At 47.1% G+C, this 20,589-nt stretch overlaps 1 protein-coding gene across 2 annotated transcripts; it reads right to left on the reverse strand.

Annotated features, from left to right (window-relative positions):
- Window positions 1-1,824: 1,824 nt before the first annotated feature.
- GPR139 (G protein-coupled receptor 139) lies at window positions 1,825-20,549 on the reverse strand. 2 transcript variants are annotated; one of them, XM_068699036.1, is made up of 2 exons: window positions 20,209-20,549; window positions 1,825-6,242 (listed from the first exon to the last, which is right to left on the reverse strand). In XM_068699036.1, the coding sequence occupies exons 1-2, from the start codon at window positions 20,327-20,329 to the stop codon at window positions 5,308-5,310; spliced, it is 1,056 nt and encodes a 351-aa protein (XP_068555137.1). In that variant the 5' UTR covers window positions 20,330-20,549; the 3' UTR covers window positions 1,825-5,307. The 2 variants fall into 2 exon arrangements, with proteins under 2 accessions (XP_068555137.1, XP_068555138.1); XM_068699037.1 differs by lacking the exon at window positions 20,209-20,549 and adding an exon at window positions 7,322-7,542 and having other exon boundaries at window positions 1,825-6,247.
- Window positions 20,550-20,589: the final 40 nt, after the last annotated feature.

Genomic DNA, 20,589 nt, shown 5'->3' on the forward strand with positions numbered 1-20,589 from the left:
TAGCCCTGATCTGTGCCATGCTCTGTGTGCTTCCAAGTTCACCCTGCGTGGGGTGGCTGTGACAAGCAGCGAGCAGTTTTTCGGCCTCTTGAGCTGGATGTGTGTCCCCTGAAACAGCCCAGGTGGGGAGAATGGGCTTGGGGGCCACCACTGCTGCCCTTAGGGACCTGCTGAGCTGTGTGAGGACCTGGGGAAGGGTCGGGGTGTGGGGCTGCCAGCTCTGAGGATGCCTTGTCCTGACATATCCTGCTGCCGGCTTCGTCTCACCATCCTGTTCGTAAACCCACTGATCTCCATTTAAAACCACGGAGGAAATCTGGACTTCTGGGCAGGCTTTTGCAAAGCCTCTCTGCTTTAGTAGAGGTGATTTTCTGATTTCAAGGGTAAAAGTACCTGAGGGAAGTCCATAACCACTTATTCTTGTTCATGCTGTTTCTTTATCAGGCTCTTTTCTGGCTACTGCTATTTATCCCTTGATATATATATGCACATTCCTTGGAGGTATTAGTTGCAAAATGCAATTAATACTCTGCTGTATCTTTCAAATGTCTTTGATTAAATTCTGGGATTTTTCAGCTGCTTTCTGTTGGTGACTCATTGTCATTCAAGCCCAGCTGGCACAACTGGGTTCTCGGTTGTTTCTGACTACCGAGGTTTTATAGCAAATGCATTGTTACAGGCAGACAAGTGGAGAGCCTTGTGTTTATTACTATTGAATTCATCCAATTTTTATCACTTGAATCTTCAAGGTCATCCGGTTCTTACATGAAATACCTTTCCTTCAGTCCTCCACTGGCAGTACAATGCTTTTTTAATAATCTCTGCATTTCATCGGTACTTCGCATGCTGCGGCTGTTAATGAAAATACTGAGACAGGCGCATCCCTGGCTTCCTCCTGGAGGAACAACTACCTGATAAGCGCCATCAAACCCAACACTGCCCCTTCCAGCAGTGCCCCTTTCCTACCCATTTGTCTCTCCTTACTGCTGCCCTTTAAAACCCTGCTGTAAAGCTGTTCGTGTCAGTGGGAACTGTGATGTGGGTCCAACGTTACCTGGATCACACCTCGTACACCCACCAGTGCTTGGTGGCTTCAGGACAGCCCAGCAAACCCATGCCAGTTCCCATCCATCTCCAGTAGTTGGGGGAGGAGGCTGGAGGGGTTCCAGGCTCAGCCCCAACGGAACAGGAACTCAGAACAGGAGTTGCCTGGCCTCTAAAACACAGCCCCTGGGCACCCCAGGCATGTGGATTGGGAGGATTTCCTTTTTAATAATCCCTTTTGATCCCCAATTTGAATCAATCTGCTACTTGTCCTATTTCCACCAGCTCCCGTAACTGAATACAGACTATCTGCAGGGAAGTTTATAAAATCGATTCTGTCACTGACCAGTGTTGGGACTTGAGGTTGTGTGGATTGTTCTTCTGGACCCAACTTTATGGATATTTCAACAATTACAATGTCTGAGGAGCAGCAGCACAATTTCTTGGCACCACGCCTGCTTTGGTCAGGTGTAAATGATCTCTGCAGGTCAGACTTTCGGATGGCATTTGGGACAGGGGTTTGTTGACTTTAACAGCTCAGCTACACTCACAGCAGCTGAGACTTTGGCTTAAAAAGCAGAATTGAGCCAGTAGTTGTTCGTACATCTTGCATTTCAGATTTTTACTTCCAGCAAGTGAATGAATACCTGTAATCCAAGGCTGTGTTTTACTCAGTAACTGTCACAAGGACCAGTCTTATTTGCAGTGTATCTTAAGTATAAAAACATCAAAAGTATATGAGAATCTATAAGTCAAACACAATAGCTCCAAACACTGTAATAAGTTATGCACCATCTCATAATTTATTATAATACAAACAAGTCTGTCAAACACAATATATTGTCTACTTATGAAAATATCAATATTCACAATTTAAATAGGTGATAGGTCTCATAATTTTATATACCAGCAACTCATCTAAAAAGTACTTTGTTCCTAGCTGTGTTCTGGAGGGACGTATGCCTATAAGTAATTGTAAAACTGTCCATTCACAGCATACTTTTTTCTAATTGTAGATACTTGAAATATAAATTAGAGTACAAAAGACCATCTACAGAACAAAGATGGTTTTGTCTCCAGGATACTTCCCTAACTCATGACACTATATGTGCTTGGTTAAGTTCTTACTATTGGAAAATTAGGAGGTATGAATAATACAGCAAGACATTGGCTAGTTAGCAACAGTCATTGCAAGATGCTTCACAAAACCAAAAATAAGGCAAGTATTATCAACAGCAGCTCCCATATGGCAGACTAAAAAGTCAAGGCTTTATTATCCAAACTGGACTCTAAGAAGGCTTCAAACAGCCGTTAACAAGATACGGCTTGATCCAAAGCCCTCTTAAATTGATAGGGATTGGGAAAATCAACCACAAAAGCCACAGGCAACCTTCCCTTTGACTTCAAGGGGCTTTGGAAGTAAGCTCTTAAAGCCCTAAATTATCAGAAACGAAATGACCAATTCACTGTACATGTACAATTGCACCGTGTCATTTCTAAAATGATATGGAAAAAGGTTGAGTCGTTTTTCAAATGAAGTTACAACACTTTAATGAGTTGTTTTAAGTTGGAAATAAATATTCACACAAAAAGATTTTATTTTTAAATATGGTAATTTACAAAAATACATCATCAGGACAAGAAAAAATCAGATGACTGCTAGTTTGCAGGATAAACATCATGTTACAAAAACTGATAAATCACACCATGTGTATGGCAGCATATGCCACGCACTTAATTTATTTTTTTTAATAAATAAAAGCCCTAAACATTCACTATTTTTGTAAGGTTACTATTATATTAAGTAGAATAGTGAACTTCTTGTATAAATATTTTTTCAATAGATACATTCTCAAAAATGAACCACTTATCTATATAGATATTGCACTTCAGACTCATTCACATGTAACTCAAACTAGCATTCCTCATAACAAGTTTAGCATAAAAATAAGTTATAAATACAGTGTTTTCCCCCAAATGAAACATACAGTACCTTTTTCATAAGGTAACTTTGGTTACTATCAACTGACACAAAGAACAGAGGTTTCTGAGTAAGGTAGAAGGCATGGCCACCAGACTGAATTTATGTAAAACCCTAGTAAAGGGAGGAATCATTTTAACCTTGCTGTGATAAATACAGCAAGGCTGAGCATCCCTTTTATGCTTTATTATTGCAAGTAAGTGTGATGTTTGTTGAGATTAGAGGGACAAACAGCCTAGAACATGAGGGGGTTCGTTGCTTCCATTCAGCGCTGAGGAGATTGAGGCTTGTAGCATTCCTTTGGTTGCCCAAGGAAGGGTCAGCTCTTGCTTTGCCAGCCGTGCCCCTCTCCTGGCTCTAACCAGCACAGCCCAGGGGTGCTCGAGCACCTCATGGGGAAGTGCTGAGCATCTCTGGCTGTGGGCTGGCCCTCACTGCTGCAGCCTGGTGGCTCTGCTGCTGGCAGAGGACTGGGTGGCACCTGCTCACTGTCCCCTCTCTCCTCCTGACCGACCTGAGAAGTCTTGACTTTTCCTGAGAAAGCCCCTTCGTCCGTAAGCCAGCCTTTGTATGGGGCCCCACTCTTCGTGGCTTGTGCCTTCTGCTACCATTTCTTCCCAAAGTGTGCTTGGGTTTGGGATGGGTTTTGGTTTTGCAGGATGCCAGTGGGAGTAGGTGTGCAAATGCATGGCAGAAGGAAACCAGGCTGTTGTCCTCAGCAGGACTTCTGCAGATTTCTTAGGATGTGATAGTGCACCAAAGCTGAACTACCCAGGTTGTGGAGGGATGCCTTCAGCCCTCAGATCCCATCAAAGCAAAGTAGACTGGATCCCTCCTCGGGGGACGTCACTGTGTTAGTCCCAGATGCACCATGAGCTCCCTGCTGGTAATGGAGATGGGCACAGACACAAACACACTGCTAGCACCGGGCTGTGTTTTGTTTGCAGTTACTGAGAAGCTGCTGTGTTCACTGACCAAATTGTGCTTGTGTTCACCATGCAAGGAAGTCTGCCCTCCTGGTCAATAAGGCTGTACAAAGTGCCCAATTATAAGTAAAAACTTGGGGTACGTGACTCTGAGAGACCACATGCCAAGATCTAAAAAGGAGATAAAAGAAATGCCCTTTCAGCCTTTCTGTAAATCTCATTTTCTACACCCAGCATTGCTGGGATGCTGGTTTTTGAGTGTGGAGGAAGAGAAGTTAAGCTGCTTTAAATAAGGTAAATATTTGAAACTGATCTATGCTTTTACTGTTGAGTATTTAACAGATTTAATGGATTTCTTTCACAAATAGTCTGTTAACAATTAAACGGCAAATCTGCAATAGGATGGTATAATCTGTCAGGAAGAAAAAAATTTAGGTTGAGGTTTTAAATATATATATTCCCTAAAGGCCTGAACATGGGGGATAACTGAGAGTCTTCACAGGTTAACAAGGAATCTGAATGCTGTAATCACTCCAAACCTCGCAGGACCAGCTTCTGTGGGAGCTCTGCATCAGGCAGGATTTGGCCTCGCACTTGAAAGTCTTTAGACACCTTAATTGAAATAGCTGGGAAAATACGCTGCTTTTGTTCTTGGCTCTAGAAACCTCCCTCCCTCAAGCTTCCCCATCTTGGTCACATCTCAAATAACTTAAAACATATGAACACTGGCAGCTTGCAGGGTTGCTTTCCGTGCCAAGGCTGTTACAGGCCATATATCGGTCCTTGAGCTTGCTCAAATGAGCTAAAAAAGGGTTTGTCACAGTTCGTGTCTCATGGACTGCCTCCTGCCAAAAGGTCTTGACAGCAAGTCTGTGCGGCGGTATTTCATGTCAGAAAGAACACATCATTTTTGGCAAGTGCACACAACAGAAATGGCACCTTCCACAGTACTTAAAAGCATCCATTTGCTCTGTTGATGGTGAACTACATGGTCAAGTAAGACTTTGGTGGTGGTTTTGAAAGGTCTTAATTAAACACTGTCGTGGGTTTCCCCCTCCAAAGACTTTGGACTGCACTGGTGTTTGGATGCAAAACATTTGAGTGCGACTGAATACTAAGACTTGAACTCTGAAGCACATTCAAAATGCTATGTAGGAGACGGAGGTGTTTGCCTTCTCACTCTTGCTCCTAAATCAAGTGCTCCTGTTCCCTCCTAACAGTCTCATCTGCCCTCAGCCTCCCAGGGAAATGAAATCAAATGACCACTCTTTAAAACAGCCATTTCAGCAGATTACATCCTGAAGATGTAACCACTTGTAAAGAACTTGCACCCGGAAACTCCAGCTATTGCCCTCTTCATGGTGATATTTTTATAGGCTTTCCATTCTTATCATACTGGTAAACAAGCATTTTGATGCAATGAGAGTTGGCCGGGGAAATCCAAGGGCTGCTTGTTATTGAAAAGTTATGGTTTGTATAGAATTGCACAGGTTGCTTCTGACACTTAAAGAAGGCTTTCAATGTGGCAGCTGCCATTGTGCGAAATCTTTTGCTAATAAAACAGTAGAGGAAGAAATTAATTGCAGTGTTTAGCAATGCTAGCATATTGGCAATGTCCGACACAATATGTACCACCCAGCTGTTGTTTATAGGCGATACATAGAGGTGATACAGTATCATGATTATTCTTGGTGCCCAGAGTATGGCAAAAATAGAAGTTATAGTAAACAAAATGGCTGTTGTTTTCCCTGTGGAGTACCCTCGCAGTCGGAAATTGCTCTTCCGTCGCAGCTTGTACACGATGATCGAATTAAGGATGAAGAAGATGGAGCAGGGCACTAAGTAAACTGTAAAGCAGTGGATCCAGATGAGGACGTGATGCATTGATGTGCTTATGTAGTCTTCAATCCAAATGTTGGGCCACCAGTAGTAGGGAATGCTGGTCAAAAAGCAGGTGATGTAGACACTTACAATGACTTTTCGAGTGCGAGCAGGGTAGGAGACTGTATGATACTTCAGTGGATGGCACACGGCTATATACCTATCGATGGTTAGTGGAACCGTAATCCAAATGGAGGTGTGGATGGAAGAAAATTCCAAGACCTCAATTATTTTGTCCAGTACCTGAGGCATCTGTTTGTTTAAGATGAAATCTTCCATGAGGAAGTCAACAAAGACGATGAAGAAGAGAACCAGGATGTCAGCAGCAGCTAGAGCTAGAAGATAGTTATAGGAGGACTTCTGCCTGCGAGCCACGAGCTGGGAAAGGATGATGACTGTCAAGATGTTTGCTGTGGGGACAGAAACACACAGTTAGGCCATTAAGACATAACGTTACCTTTTCTGAGCAATTGCTTGGAGCAGTGGCTCTGTTCAAACACTTGGCAACATGACCTTTATTAAAATCCAAGAAACCAAAAGAAAAATGCTGCAGCTGGGTCCCTGCGAGCAGCTGCCACACAGGAGCATGTGGCCCTGCTCCCAACTGTCCTTACACTGTCACTTCTTGTCCTTGCATGCCAGGACAAGGGACAGGAAGCCGGGACCTTCAGTCCTGATATGGGGTTAGGCAGCATCCAGCTTCCCTCTGCCACCTCCTCGGAGCTGGCCTCACAGCTGCAGGCACAGCAGGAGCATCCTGAGCAGGGGGTGCTGGGTCCCCCCCACCCATGTGTGGGGTGGCAGGAGGGAGCAGTGAGTTGGGCTTGCTGCTGAGACAGCTGCTGTAGGACAGCAGCTCTCCTCTTACCTGCTGTGCCCAAGCTGGCCCTGTATCTGGCTTGAGTGGGATCGCATTGATCGGAGGACTCCCAGGGAAGCACGTGGCCCTGGCTCTTCCTGAGAACTGGAGGCACTTTGCAAGGCTTTGAGAAGTTCCCAGCTCTGCCCAGGATGTGCCTCCTGCAGCTCAGCCCTCTCTGACCTGCTCTTCTACAGATGGGCTCTGGGGAAGCATTTCTCTTCCCACCGCCGGAACAAAGATCTGCTTGCTTATCCAGAGCTGCTCTTCAGAGCTCAGCTCCTTCCCCAGCTTACAAGGTCTTTTGCCTCTGGAGTGATACAGCCTTTAAGGAAATCCTGCTGGTCAAATCAGACATGATGGATGTTCTGGCTCAGCACAACTGTAAATGTCCCTGAGTTTCCTGAAAAAGCTTCTGTTTGCAACTCTCTGAGCACAACACAAACCCATCACCTAACCCATGCCTAGAAGTGGTACATGACACTTAAATAATAATGCAGTGAAACACTACAGTATCTTGTCTTTGCTGTTTTCACCATCTAGTTTGTTTCAGACTTCTGAAGCTGCAACTCAGCTATTCGACTTAAAGATAAACTTTACTGGCTTATATTATAAAATTATCTAAGTGTATATAAGTGCTCTACAAAGGGCTTGGTCCTACAGCACCTGGCCTGGCAGAGCTCCCCACAATGGGTACGAACAAGCCTTGCAGTCCTTGAGAGCTTTGCTTTAGCAGTAAGGTGTAGCCAAATTTTAACAACTTGCTTATGTTTGCTAGAACTTACTGGGTAGTCCTGAATCAGGACAAAAAATCCTGTAGTTCCTAATAGCAGCATGGCTGGAAGGAGACAGGCAAGATTGTTCCCATCAGAAGTTTAAATCACTTGGCTAGAATACCTGAAGTAGTGCTTAAAAATCAGAGCACTAGCTTACTGTATAACAGACTGCCAAATGTTTGTATTTGACATTTTCGTAAGTGCTCTATAAATCACCTCTTCTGTGCATTCACTGCTTCAAACATTTCTGCAAACTTTGATGGGTTTCCCAAAACAAATCAACGATATTAGTAAGGATTTCTTCAAACTGGAGAGAAAGGAAGTAACAGTGACCTGACACTTATGTCCTACAACTGAAAATGCACATTTTAAAACTGTTTTACTTGGTACTGGGGAAAACTTCCTCCTTTGCAAATGCCTTCAGAAGTCTGCTTTCTGAGAGCGGATTTCTGTCGTCAGGGGAATGAACTGCAGCAGAGTGAATGATCTTGAGTAATAGCCCTCATAAGTGTCACCTATTTCTGTATTAGCTGAATTTATTAATTTTGTATCTTGGAACAAAACTAGACCAAATATGACAATCAACTGAATCCTTCCCCAGGTTAAATTATGTAATCTTCCCAACAGTATTGTCTGAAATCACCTTCAAGAGAATTTTCTTGAATCCATCCTCTGTTAACAGGAATGCAACCTCAAGGATTTCAGCTCAGAGTAGCCGGGGGGGTGATGCACTCAGAACTGCTGTGCCATTTTTTGCTCACTCGCTTACAAAATGTACCTGTTGTGCCTGCTGATGAGCCCTAGAGGTACGGTGAGTGATGTATTGTCAAGGAAATCCTCGAGTCAGGGGATTTGACTCGACTGTGCCAGTTGCTGTTGGTTTTGGCTAGCTGGGCTGAATAGCTTGGCTTTGCAGATATTGGATGTGACCCACGGTGCTCACCTCCGCTTTAAATCCTTTGGATTTGATGCACTCCAGCAGCTGGAGCTTGCACGCAGCAAGGGGGACAGCTGGGGACTTTGGCCCCTGCTGGTAAATTCTGGCCACGCTTGCAGAGGAGCTCCTGCAGGGATGCTGGAGCTGAGCTGTGCCCTGGCACAGCAGCATCGCTCCCCACATCATCTGCCTGTTCTGGGGGCCCTGATGTTTGGTCCTACCCCCTCTTTTTTTTTTTTTTTTTTTTTTTTTTTTCCCTACAGGAGCAGATTTATGAGCAGGCCTTTCCTGTCCCCTCTCCCCCGCCTTTCTCAGGGTTCCCAGCAACGGCAGTAACAGCATGTACTGAAATGCAAGTTATCCGTCTAACGCCAGCAAGCTTTGCTTGGTGAGCCGGATTAGAAAATTGATCTGACAAAAGTACATGCAAGCTCTGTCCAATTTTTCTGCAAGGGTTACAATATCTTGTATTGGAAATGCTTTCCCTGGGATCACATTAGTGCTTTTTCTGGCTGGATGATATGAAATACAGTAACGTCATTGACTTAGTGAAAGCAGATATATAGCGGGGTGTAGCAGAAAGCTGCCAGTGTGGCAGTGTCGTAGCACAGGGTTGGGGAGTATTTCTCCTTTTGCAGGCTGTGTAGGGAAAGCAGAAAGCAGTTATGGATAAGTCTCATTTGGTCCTTCACCTGTTTCCTAGCCAGTGTTAATTTGGTCCTTGGTGTGTCCTCAAACGCTGCCTAATGCTCAATAAAATGGGAAATGGGTGGGAACACTGTACTGTGTGAACAACCGTGCCCTTGCACCATCATGACTCCTGGCTGTCTACTCAGTGCCCCACGAGCTCTCCTGTGGGCAAAAGGTGACCTACTGCTGATGAAAGGGGACAGGAGCATTTAAGACAGAGACCACATTTTAACCATATTTACCCTAATTCTTGTTCTAATATTGTAGTCAGGGTGAAGACTGGGATGATAATGGATATATAAAAATATCTCTGTGCTATAAAATGCATGCAGCTTCCAGCTGCTGGATAGGTCAGTGCCCCTGAATTGTCCTGGATGGCAGTATCCATTTCTTGCAGTGTTTTTTCTGGGTATTAAGTAGTTGAGATAATCTGAAATTGAAAAAGATTGATCACTGTGCTGGGAGTTGATTAGGGGATGACAGATGGGAATTTATGCCAGCGTCGCTTGCTGCAGTGCAGCATTTTGAATTTATAAATATTTAGTTGAGAACTGGGGCTTGATTAGGGAGTTGCTGGCTGGAGACTCAAGAGATGTCACTAGCAGATGATGAGAAACAACTGTAAGAATTGGTGGAGTCTTGGTTCTTCCCCTTTGATCATGAGGAGCTATTGCCTTTGAAAGACAGCATCTGAAGGTCTGCGACACCCAGACTCCATCAGTCTGTGCTGCTCAGAACATGGCAACCTGTGTACCAGAGAGATCGTCCTTTAGCAGTAACCTTGGTTCCCATGTGGGTTTGGGTTTGCTTTCCATACCAAAGCCACGCTGCCTCGCTGAGCCTCCTGCAGCGCCTGGGCAGTCTGCTGTGCTGCCTCAAAGCGGTGCCTGCAACCTAAAGGCATCGCTGTTTCCCCAGCTCCTTGTTTCGTGGATTACAGTCATAGCTCTAATAGTGCCTGACCATGGCTTTTGGGGGAGATTCACACAACTCCTTCCATTATCACTGTGTGAGCTTAAGCAAGAGCAGTTTTATCTATCTAAAGAAGAAATAGGCATCTTTCTTGGGTTTGTTTCTGTTATCGAGAACGTTTTGCATGTACGCGGCAGGCTGTGCGGTGAAATAGCCTTTACAACACAAGTGGAAGTGCTGCTGGGCTGTGAATAAGGCCCACTGTGTGGTTCAGTGGCTCAGTATCATAAACTGCCTAAATGGAGTAGCCATGAGGGTCGCTTACTGAGTGCGACAAACATTAGGTCACTGGATATAATGGACACCTTTTACCAAATACAGTTGTTGCTAGGATCCCTACGAATCATTGTGCAATGTATGAAACTACCAGCCATGCATTAGTCACCTGACTGGCACATAGGCTGTTTATGAACATGAAATTTCAATTGCTTTGGAAAAATACGTTAGTCACACCTCTTTCATAGTTTGAAACAGTGAGACTTTCACTTCAATGTACTAAAAATGTATGCTGAAAAAAGGGATGTTTTGGCTTGGTGGGAATAGATGATTTCCCCTCGGCTAGGAGGCAATATTAAAATGTAAACATGTACTGTGTTCAGCAGGCTGATCTGACCACGGTTACTAACACAGTCATTTGCCAGTGGTTACCAGATCTGAGATGCGAATGGCATTTAGCCTTTACTTTGTGTGGGAGCTCTCTGGAGACACTGATGACAACAGGTGATTTCTGACAGAGGCTACACGGCAGGAATGATTTCAAAAAACAAATGCCATGGCAATGTATACATCCGTTTATTAGGGATGCTGGCTATAGCTGGTTAGATGTTCTTTTTAAAACGACCCCTGCATCTCATCTGTCATTAAAGAGCGTAAGGCAGTTCCACGTTTTTCTCTTGCAGATGGTATGGGTCGGACTCAGCACTTCAGCAGCTGGGAACAACCTTTTGAGCGATGCCTGCTCATGGCTAATGTAATTTGTTCTGCTCCTTTATAATCATATCCTGAGATCCCTTCTTAAACAGTTGCCAAGTGTAAAGAGATACTTTATAGAATATAATTAGTGCAATACAAGTTTTTCCTTCTCTGAGAGTCCCTGTGAGGACTGATTTTAAAATGAATTGATTTATTTGTTGTTCAGTTGTCTGAGCGCTGCTGAGATACATGCACCCACTCACCCTTGGGAGGGAAGAGCCATCAGCCTGTACTGCCGGTGCGTGCATTGTCTCCCAGGGGATGGGGAAGGATCCAAGACAAAAAAAGAGCAGCACAAAAGCTGTGACATGAATGTGTGCAGGATTGCGACTTGAGAAAGCTTCACACCTTCTAGAAAGGCTCTCGTGTGATTTGTGCTTACAAATCCCATGTGCGTGGACAGATCATGCCAGGTTGGAGAGCAGAAGTGAAACCTTTAACCTGAAGACTTAGCAGCTGCTAGAGGAAGTGTAGCACGTCCTTGCCCTTGCAAGTCACAGGTGAATTAACGAGCTGGTGTCACCAGCCAGACTCTGTCAGTGAGATCTGGCCTCCAGGGTTGTTTTTTCTCAGTGACAGCATTTATTAACTGAGGCAGCTTTGGGAAAGAACACTGAATGGTGCACTCTTCTCAATGGCTGGCGCTGGCCATAATTGGGTCATTGAGGCCAGAGAAAGATTTTAACCAAGCCAAAAGCACTTCCTCCGATTTTCAAGGGCGCAGACGCTGTAATGGTGCAGCGACGCCAATGGCCGGTATTCATTTTGAGCCTTGCCAACCACTCAGGCTTGTTAAGTGCAGTAACTTGTCTGGCAGACAGGTGTAATTACATCGCATTGCTTTTGGGTTTCCTAGACAGTTGGAGTAGGCTTTTGCTCCTAGTGTTCATAAAATAGAACCGTTTTTGCAATATGAAAACAGCCAGAAGGAAGACTGGACTAAGAGGCATGGAGGCCCAGCAGACACTGACTGGCAGGGACACGTGCTGTCATGTCAGAGGGATCTGGTTGTCCTCTTCTTGTCTTAACCCTCTTCATCTATGTGATGAGTCTACCCTTCCTTTGTGCAACTGTGTTTGGGCCAGAACATGACTTTCACTCCATGGTCTTCTGCTGCAATCTCCAAAGCAGCACCATAAGCCCTTCCCACGCAGGTATGGTCTCTCAAAGACAAAGGAATATTTTCCCCTTCCCTGTTGCCTACAGCTGACCCCAGTGACACAGCTGTATTGTTCCAGAAAAAAGTATCAAGGGTGGTACGACTTATGTGTTTTTTTGTTTTCAGAGCTGTAACGCTAAGTCTAGAACACCTCATGGACACACCACAAAGTATATTTGTGTATTTCTAATAACTGGCTTTTCATGCATTCCAAAACCACTGATATAAATGCAAATAAAATAAGCCTTGCAGGAGTGAAGTTGCTGTACATTTTTAAGGAAATTGGATCAATAGTGAGACAGGATAGGCAAGGATATGCCCTTTCCTCAGCTGGGCCTGCAGTGCAGAAAGCCTCTAATGAGCTCAACGTTCCCCACACAAAGCCTTCCTCAGAGGCACCTATGCAAGGATGGAAATGTCTAAAATTTTCATCTCCATGTCTAGCCTCGCACCATACTACTATGGCAGTAAAGCTTTTTAATAGAAATCTGTGCTGGAGGAGAAAAAGCAATCTGCAAAATAATGCAGAACTCATAAAAAGGATTTGGTTATTCATGTGACATAGCTGGACAGACAGAATTTCAAGGCAATTCGGGTGTCTCACTTGGCAGGTGTCTGTGCTTCTGAACGTGGGCTGTCGGCAAAATTTTAGAGGTCTCAGGCTGGGTAACTTGAGCTTGAGGATAACAAAACCATTCTACCCACTTGAAATCAAACATCAGAGCACTGAGTTAAGTGCCAAAGGTATTCAATGGGATGACTAGGATGGTAGCGGGACGTGGTGATTTCATAAGGGCAATATCATGAATTCTTTACTGAACATGAATAATTAAGATGATTTTACCTTTGACTGCGGTTTTGCTAAAAACAAAGTCCTCACGTCTTCCTAAAGCATTAGCTAATACTACAGGAGTTCATGCTTGCAAGCCCCATGGCTGAGCTTTCTCAGAGACAATGCCAACTCTACACAATAAGCAGGAAGTTACAGACTATGTAAAACCATCACAGTTTGGCTTTATTTCCCCCACTGCGCACATACTGCATCCACACTTAGATACATTGCTCTTTAGTGTGCCAGCCTGGACATTGAACAAATCACATCTGGAATGCACAAATGTTTGTGAAACATCCTAGTTGGAAGGAGCTGACTGACAGGCAATTTGTCCTGAAACCAAGAGCAACCTTCAGTGCACCTACCCGTGCAGTCAATGCACCTGATGATTGAAAAGTTGGACAAGTGTCCAGGGGCTCTCTGTTTCAGATGATACAAAATAATTTCAATGAAAAAAACAATGTGTTCAGTGTGTTAATAGGTAGGCTTATCTTCTCTTCCATGGTTAAAGGGAAAAAACTCCTCTTGGTCTTCTTCTACACTGCTAATCATGGTCCTACTTAGCTGCTCCTGCTTCATTCCCTCTGCATGATTGTACTGGTGTCCTGAGAAGCAACCCAATACAACCTTCTCCTATCCTATCACCCACTGAATGGCACGGACAGTGCTCTGCATTTTGGAGTTTAAGATCTTGACATAAATACGTATCTTTACTGTGAAGACTGAAAACTGTCTGTGAGGTCTCCTGTGCTCGAGGAAATAATTTTGGCTTTGTTTCTCTTCTTTGTATCTCAAAGTTAATAGGAAAAGAGATTAAAGTCTCAAAAAGACCACCTGAAACAGGAGGTGAAAGCCTTTGTGCCTAGGGATTGTTTTGTGCTTGGCCTGTGAATGCAGAGAGAGCATCAGGTCAGGAAATCTTGGTTTTGTTTGTCTGCCTACAGTAAATTGTTTTGACGTGTGCGGATGAAGGCTTTCTCCTGCTGGCTTGTGTCTGCTGATTCACCCCGATTTTATGGAGGGGAGCAGAAAGAGGAGGAGGAGAGAACTAAGTAATGGGGTGGATGAAGACCAGCGGGGTATTAGGCTGCCTAGTGCTTTTGAATGGCTTGACTTCTTAACAACTGAGGGCCCCGCATTACCCACCTACAGTGAAAACTGGCTGTGCTCTCTCTATTGTATCGTTGTCATACCAAGGAAAAATATCCTCCGGAGATTTTCCTTCCCAATCCATTTTTGCAGCCTGCCATACAAGGTTGTGCACTTCATAGTCTGCTGAGCCTCCCCAGTATTGCACCTCGTTATCATTACAGCCCTGACTGCGTTGTTTCCTGCTAATGTGGCAGAACAAAACCTAAGTTAGCAGTTGTGCTTTGTAGTGGTGTTCAGAGATGCAATATCAAGTCCTCTTCTGCATCAGCACGGGCTCTGCCATACGCTTCCTTTCAGGCTGCAAGGCTTTCAGTGGGCACAGTCTCCAGACAGACTGACCGAGCTAAACAGCTTCCATCTGCACGCCTTGCTGTCACCATTTCTGTGCAGGAGCACTGTAAGGAATATATTCTTTTTCATAATGATTCTTCTTTCCTTAAAGAAAAAGCATTCATTTTACAATAGGAAGTGATTCATTTTAAGCGTGTTGGCTGAAGTTTTGTTCCCCTCTCTGTCCACCTTGCTACTGTACCGTGCTGCAGTGCCCTTTGGTTGCTGAGCGAAAGTTCTGCCAATTTATTTGTTCTCCTTTAGCAGGATGCAATGTACTGGCTTTGGGTCCAATTCAGATTTTAAGTCAAAGAAAGTACGGTCTTTGAATAAAATTGGGGTTGAATCAGGCCTTGGGAGGGTTCAGTTCTTATTTACTGCGTGAAGTCTCTCTAATGAGCGGCAGATGAAGAGTGCTGGTTTTTCAAAGTCATAACTCTGTGTGTAACAATTCTCCCGCTCATTTTCAGCTCTTCTTTTGGTACGTCTATTGTTCAGGTGTGTTGTTATGAGGGGCTATTTATTGAGGTGTTGGAAATGCTCTCTTTAATCAGAAACCTGTACTGGGGCTGCAGAAGAATATACTAAGTAGACGGTAAAAATCCAAAATGGGTCGGATGCTCCTGAATAAGTGTGCAGTGTGTCCACCTTCCTACCGCCTGTTTTGGTATTCACTGGCCGCTACCTGCCATGTGAGTCACCAACACACATTGCTACCTGCCCCTCTGCCTGCTCCTCTTCCTTACTAGGTCGTGCCTGTAAGCACACAGATGGCAAAGCTCTTCAGGTCCTGTTCCCGACACCACCGTGGAGCTGAAGGAGCTGTGCGGTGCTGTGCACACGCTCAGCTTCCTTCTGTTTGTTCTGTGCACACCACTACCTCATCTCCTCCCCTCTTCCTTTCTTTACATTGTCATGCCACATCAGATTTTTTGCTCTTAGTTTTTATCATCTGGTAAAACTTCACCCAGGTGAACTCTGTACATTCTCTCCTCTTTTCCACTCTACTAGTGGCAGCAGCCCAAAAGGAATGCTCAGCTGCTTCTCCCACCTCCTGTCTCTGCTGCTCTCTTCTGCACAATTCTTCCGTTCTCTCCTGCATCGCTCTCTCTGTCTGCCTCCACTTCCCACCTCAAATGCTCCTAGAAGTCAGCCAGCTAGTAACGACCTGGATAACTGCCGCGTACCATTTGTGCTTATGTCTGCAGGATATATAAAAACTTAGTCTATGGGCTGCAGATCTTTTACCACGCAGACAGGGCATTGTTCTCTTGGGTCAGGGACGCTCAACCAACAGCCCACCAGCAGTATGTGCCCTGCCAGGACCATTACCCTGGCTTAAGTGCCTCCCTGCACAGCCTCCTTACTCCAAGCTATATATGGGGAGAAGGCTCCAGCAGGACCACTTCTCCACCTTTTCAGCTTGCCTGCGCCTATGCTGCATTTTGCACAGGCGCAGTGCAAACGTTACACACCTGCATGCTAATCCAACACCCTAAGGAAGCATCTGCCTTGCTGTCAGCTGTTCGGGGAAGGTCTGTAAGGTGTAACCCTCCCCTGACAGCGTTAAAAAGGGTAGGCACCCCTGCTGAGCTCACACACTCCTCTATGTCCAGGCTACAGCTTCCCTCCCTCTGCGTGCATCCCACCGAGTGTGCTCTGTGCACAGCTGGGGTGTGAATGACCTGGGTTGTCCCCATCTCCGTGCCACCTTGCTCAGCAGCAGGTCTGACACAAAAGCTACCTGTTCCTGCTCTCCAGTTGGAGGTACCCTTCTGCCATGTGTGTCCAGGCTGCTTTCCCGCCCTTCCGAAGTCCCGAATCTGCTTTTAAGTTAGTTTTAAGCAGAAGCCTAAAGCACGAATGAAAGAAACATCTGTGGACCAGGCTCTGCAAGCAGCCAGCTTGGAGTAGCGTTTCCCTGGGGCACCTGTGCGAGTGTTATCTCCCAAGGGCTTAAGAGTGCTGGGCATGTGCTCCGTGCTGTGTGTCAAAGTGAGCCAGACATCGTGCAGTGAGGAAAGCAGCCTGCACGCTGCCTCGCAGCACTGTCAGGAGGAGGAAACCCCAGGAAGCATGGATCAGGTCAGGCCCTGATTTAGGAAATGCTGCCACCATGTCCTTTTAGCAGTACGCTATACCCCCAAAGGGGAAAGAGATTGCATGGCAATTCTGTTGCTGCTGCACCTCCTTGCGAAGCAGGAATCAGGGTCAAAGCCAGCTGTCTGCAGTGAGCGCCGCTGCTTCTGTGCCTGACCTTCCCAGCTGTGTTTGGTGGCACCGCCGCAGCCACAGCTCTTCAGTGAAGCTGCTTTGTGCAGCTCACCAGCAAGGAGATGGACGGAGAGCTGATACTTGTTGCTCTTTGCTTTCTACCTTACCAGCCTTCCCCTTGACTGAATCGGAGCAATTCCCTCCCCCATGTTCAACAACACCTCTTCTCTGACATTTTCTCTCACTAAATCAAGCAATGCCTCCATTAAGCCTTCCGGCAGCCCCTTTCTCACCTCCCAGCCAACTGGAGGTGCTTTCATGAAGCGTTCCATATTTTTTCATCCCTGGAGGTCTTTAAAAGATGTTTAGATTTAGAGCTTAGTGATATGGTTTAGCGGAGGACTTGTTAGTGTTAGGTCAGAGGGTGGACTTGGTGATCTTGGAGATCTCTTCCAACCTAGATGATTCTGTGATTCCTTCTTGGCTGACAGAAGGGGGCAAGTGCAGGGAAGGCAGCGCTGGGGCTGCAGAACAGCTCTGTGAATTGTAGCACTGCCCCTGCTGCGGTAGCATCACCCCAGTTCCAGCACTACCACCTCTCTGCTCCTCACTGTCCTGTGCAGTCTGTTCCCTCAGCATCCCAGGGGTGGGACCACGTGCTTGCCAGCCACCTCTCTGAACAGGAATTTGCACATCTGAACTCAAAACGAGTTTCAGAAAGCAGTATGTTTCTCTGTCTTGTCAGCCTGTGCCTAGAGAGAAAAGAACAGACCTCAGCTGGGCACAAGGCACAGTCTGGGAGGGGTGCAGGGTGCAGCTACCCTGGTGCACGGTACCTGACTGCGGAGGGTTGGCGTGCAGTGGTTCATCTGCTGCTGTGCCTCTGCAGGGGATGGCCTCGCTCTTGTCCCTGTGTGCACTGCCGTTACACCAAAGGGCAAAGGGAGTTCACTTTTCCCTCTTTTGTCTCTGCCTTTTCCAGACTTTCTGGTGCCTGGGTGAACGGAGGGGAGAAAGAGCCGCTGCTGAGAAAAGGATCTGCTCAGATGCCTGGGTTATACAAGTGGGGGAAACGATGCTTTCTCTGCATACACAATCAGGCCTGGCATAGCTTGGCCTCAAAGTGGAGTTGTTGAGTTAGTGAAATTTCCTTCAGGCACCAGAGCAGAAAAGGCAAAAACAGTTATGTTTTCCCCTCTCATCGGTCCTGTCCAAGACTTGCAGCAAGGAGTTGACCATTGCCATGTCAGCAAAACACTGCACTGGTGCTCCGTTTGAGGACAGGTCCTAGACGATGTTTCTCTCAAATTGTTGGCACCCTGCAAAGCTGATTACTTAGATCCCACAGACTTCACGGCTCTTTGTCTATCAGGTAAATATGTGCATTACCTCTAGAGTTTTCTAATGTTAGAAAACTGTAGTGTGGCTTCAAATTAAAAGACAAAAAGGTCTCTCTAGCACTGTTCTCACCCTGTACCACATCCTCAGGGAAGCTTGTCTGTCTTCCCCTAAACTTACCCTGCTAGTTTTCATCTCTTGCAATGTCAAAATGAGAATCTTAAGTTCCTCGGGCATGCAGCACACTGTGCATTTACTCAGCATCCTGTACATGTATGGTGTTTCCAGGTGTTAGCGCCAACGTTACCCTCAGATAACACGCACTGACCAAGTTGATGCGCTAACACCTGATGTAAATCCACTGAGCTCAGCAGTGTTGCACCACCAAATGTTTTGGTTAGTTCTGTTAAGTGCTATTGCTGGTTCTCTAATCAAACGGATGTCTGAGCTCTTCAGAAATGCATGTCACCATTGCTACCTTGGTTCCTTCACCGATTTTAAGCATGTTCTTAGAATGGCAGCGTTAGGTCTGTAATTACAATGTAGTATCCCTAGGGAGCTGGTGCAAGTATGTGCAGAACACTCATTAAGTGAATTTTCTTGTCTACACACGTAAGATTTTCCCCCATTTAAAAGACATACAAAGGCAAGCTTAGTCACAGACCGCTCATGACAACTTCTTCACTGGATAATCTTGAGAGGGTCCTGGTCAGTTCCTAGAGGATAGATGCTGAAATCGGAGCCTGTCATTACTGCGGAGATCTGAGGAATCAATGAAGAGGAAACCACCTCCTCAGCCCTGCTGGCTGGGTCCCTTCAGGTCAGGGCTGAGGCTCACTGATGCTGTGGAGCACAGACACTTGCCAGTGCCCTGCATGCTCTGTGGGTAAATGCAGGACCTAACTTTCCAGTTCTCTGAACTATTAGCCAGTCTTCAAAATTTAATTATAAGCCAGGGAGAAATGAAAAAAAACGCACAAAGAACATCAATTCATATGCAGAGTGGTAATTGCATGTGTGCTGTTCAGAGGCAGGCTTCTCTTCATGTCTGATTAAAAAATTTTTCTGTGAATTAATTGCTTGGAGAATATTATTTTCTAAGCCAGAGAAATTAAGGTGAACAAAACATCTAGAAATTGCAGACTATTAACTACCAGTGCTGCTCACCATCTGTATGCCACTTTAAACGTGCAGCAGTAGCTAGACACAACCAAACTCCCAAATTGCACCCTTTGAATGCTGCCTCGGCTCGGCTCGGCAATGCTGCTTGCTCTAACTTTGCCCGACTCATTGCGCCTGTCCTTGGGATCGCTGTAAGTCACTCTGAGGCTGGAAGAGCCGAGTCAGGGAGTAAGCCCGATGTTCCCCCGCCTGCTAAAGCCCCCATCTGTAAGTGCAGAAGGGGTGCTGCAGGCACAGCTCCCTGCAGTCCCCACTGCCTCGCTGACAGCCTCAGACAGACCCCTGGGGGGAAAAACCTGCCGGGTCCTCGGCCAAGACAGGGACGCTGATATGATGCTCGTGTGGCATCTGGGCATTTTGAGCCGTGGTACCCGTGTGTGGCAGCGGTACCACACAGGTGTTCACACCGAGCCTGGAACTTCCCTTCCACCCCACTTATCTTGCTTTTCTCATCCCCTGCTTCCCCCAGCATCCCCGCCTTGTCTTTGTCCCCTTTCTAAGTGGCAGGCAGTGCTGCGGGTCGCACCGCCTGGAGGCTGGTGGCAGCGAGCTGGGACTGCCTGCCCAGCTCAGGACCGTGCTCAGGGAGCTCGGGGTGAGCATTTCCATCACCTCTGCGGAGCGCAGCCCCCAGGAGCTGACTTTCCCGATGGCTCCGGGCTCCCAAGCCCGCTGCCCGGCCAACCCCGAGCCTCGGGCAGGGCGCTCCGTCCCCGCTCCGGCTCCTCCAGGAAAGCGCCAGAAAACCCGCACCCTCGCACCTCTCCTCGCCCCCGCCGTGCCAGGGGACAGCCCCAGCGCCCCGCTGCCCGCTGCCGCTCCACCTCGCGTGTGGCGGAGGCAGAAACTTCGCTGCGGGCCGAGGCTGGGTGGCGAGGGGCGGGCTGCGGGCACCCCGGCGGCTCCCCCCGCAGCGATCCCGCAGCCCCCGGAGCCCGCAGCCGACCGGGGAGCGGCACTCACCTGGCAGCCCGAGGCACAGCAGCAGGCTGTAGTAGACGACGGGCGCGTACCCCAAGCCGCAGCCATAGCGGTGGTGCGCCAGGAGGGAGCCGTTGTGGAGGTGGAGGTGGTTGTGCTCCATCGACCCGCTCTCCCCGCTCGCCGCCGCCCGCCCGCCCCTCACGCGCTCGGTGCTGGCGGCGCGGCCCCCGCGGCGGGAGGAACCGGCACCGGCACCGGCACCTCACGGAGCGCCCCCGGCCGGGCGGCGCAGGGCCGAGGGGCGGGCAGGGGGCGAGGCCAGCCCCAGCCCCTGCCTCAGGCGGCCCGGCCTCGCCCCCCGGCCCCGCCGCTGCCACCCGCTGGACGGGGCCCGCCCGCCCCCGGAGGCGGGACCGCGGC

The sequence above is a fragment of the Anas acuta genome, chromosome 15, assembly GCF_963932015.1.
Source record: "Anas acuta chromosome 15, bAnaAcu1.1, whole genome shotgun sequence".
Classification (NCBI taxonomy): Eukaryota; Metazoa; Chordata; class Aves; order Anseriformes; family Anatidae; genus Anas; species Anas acuta.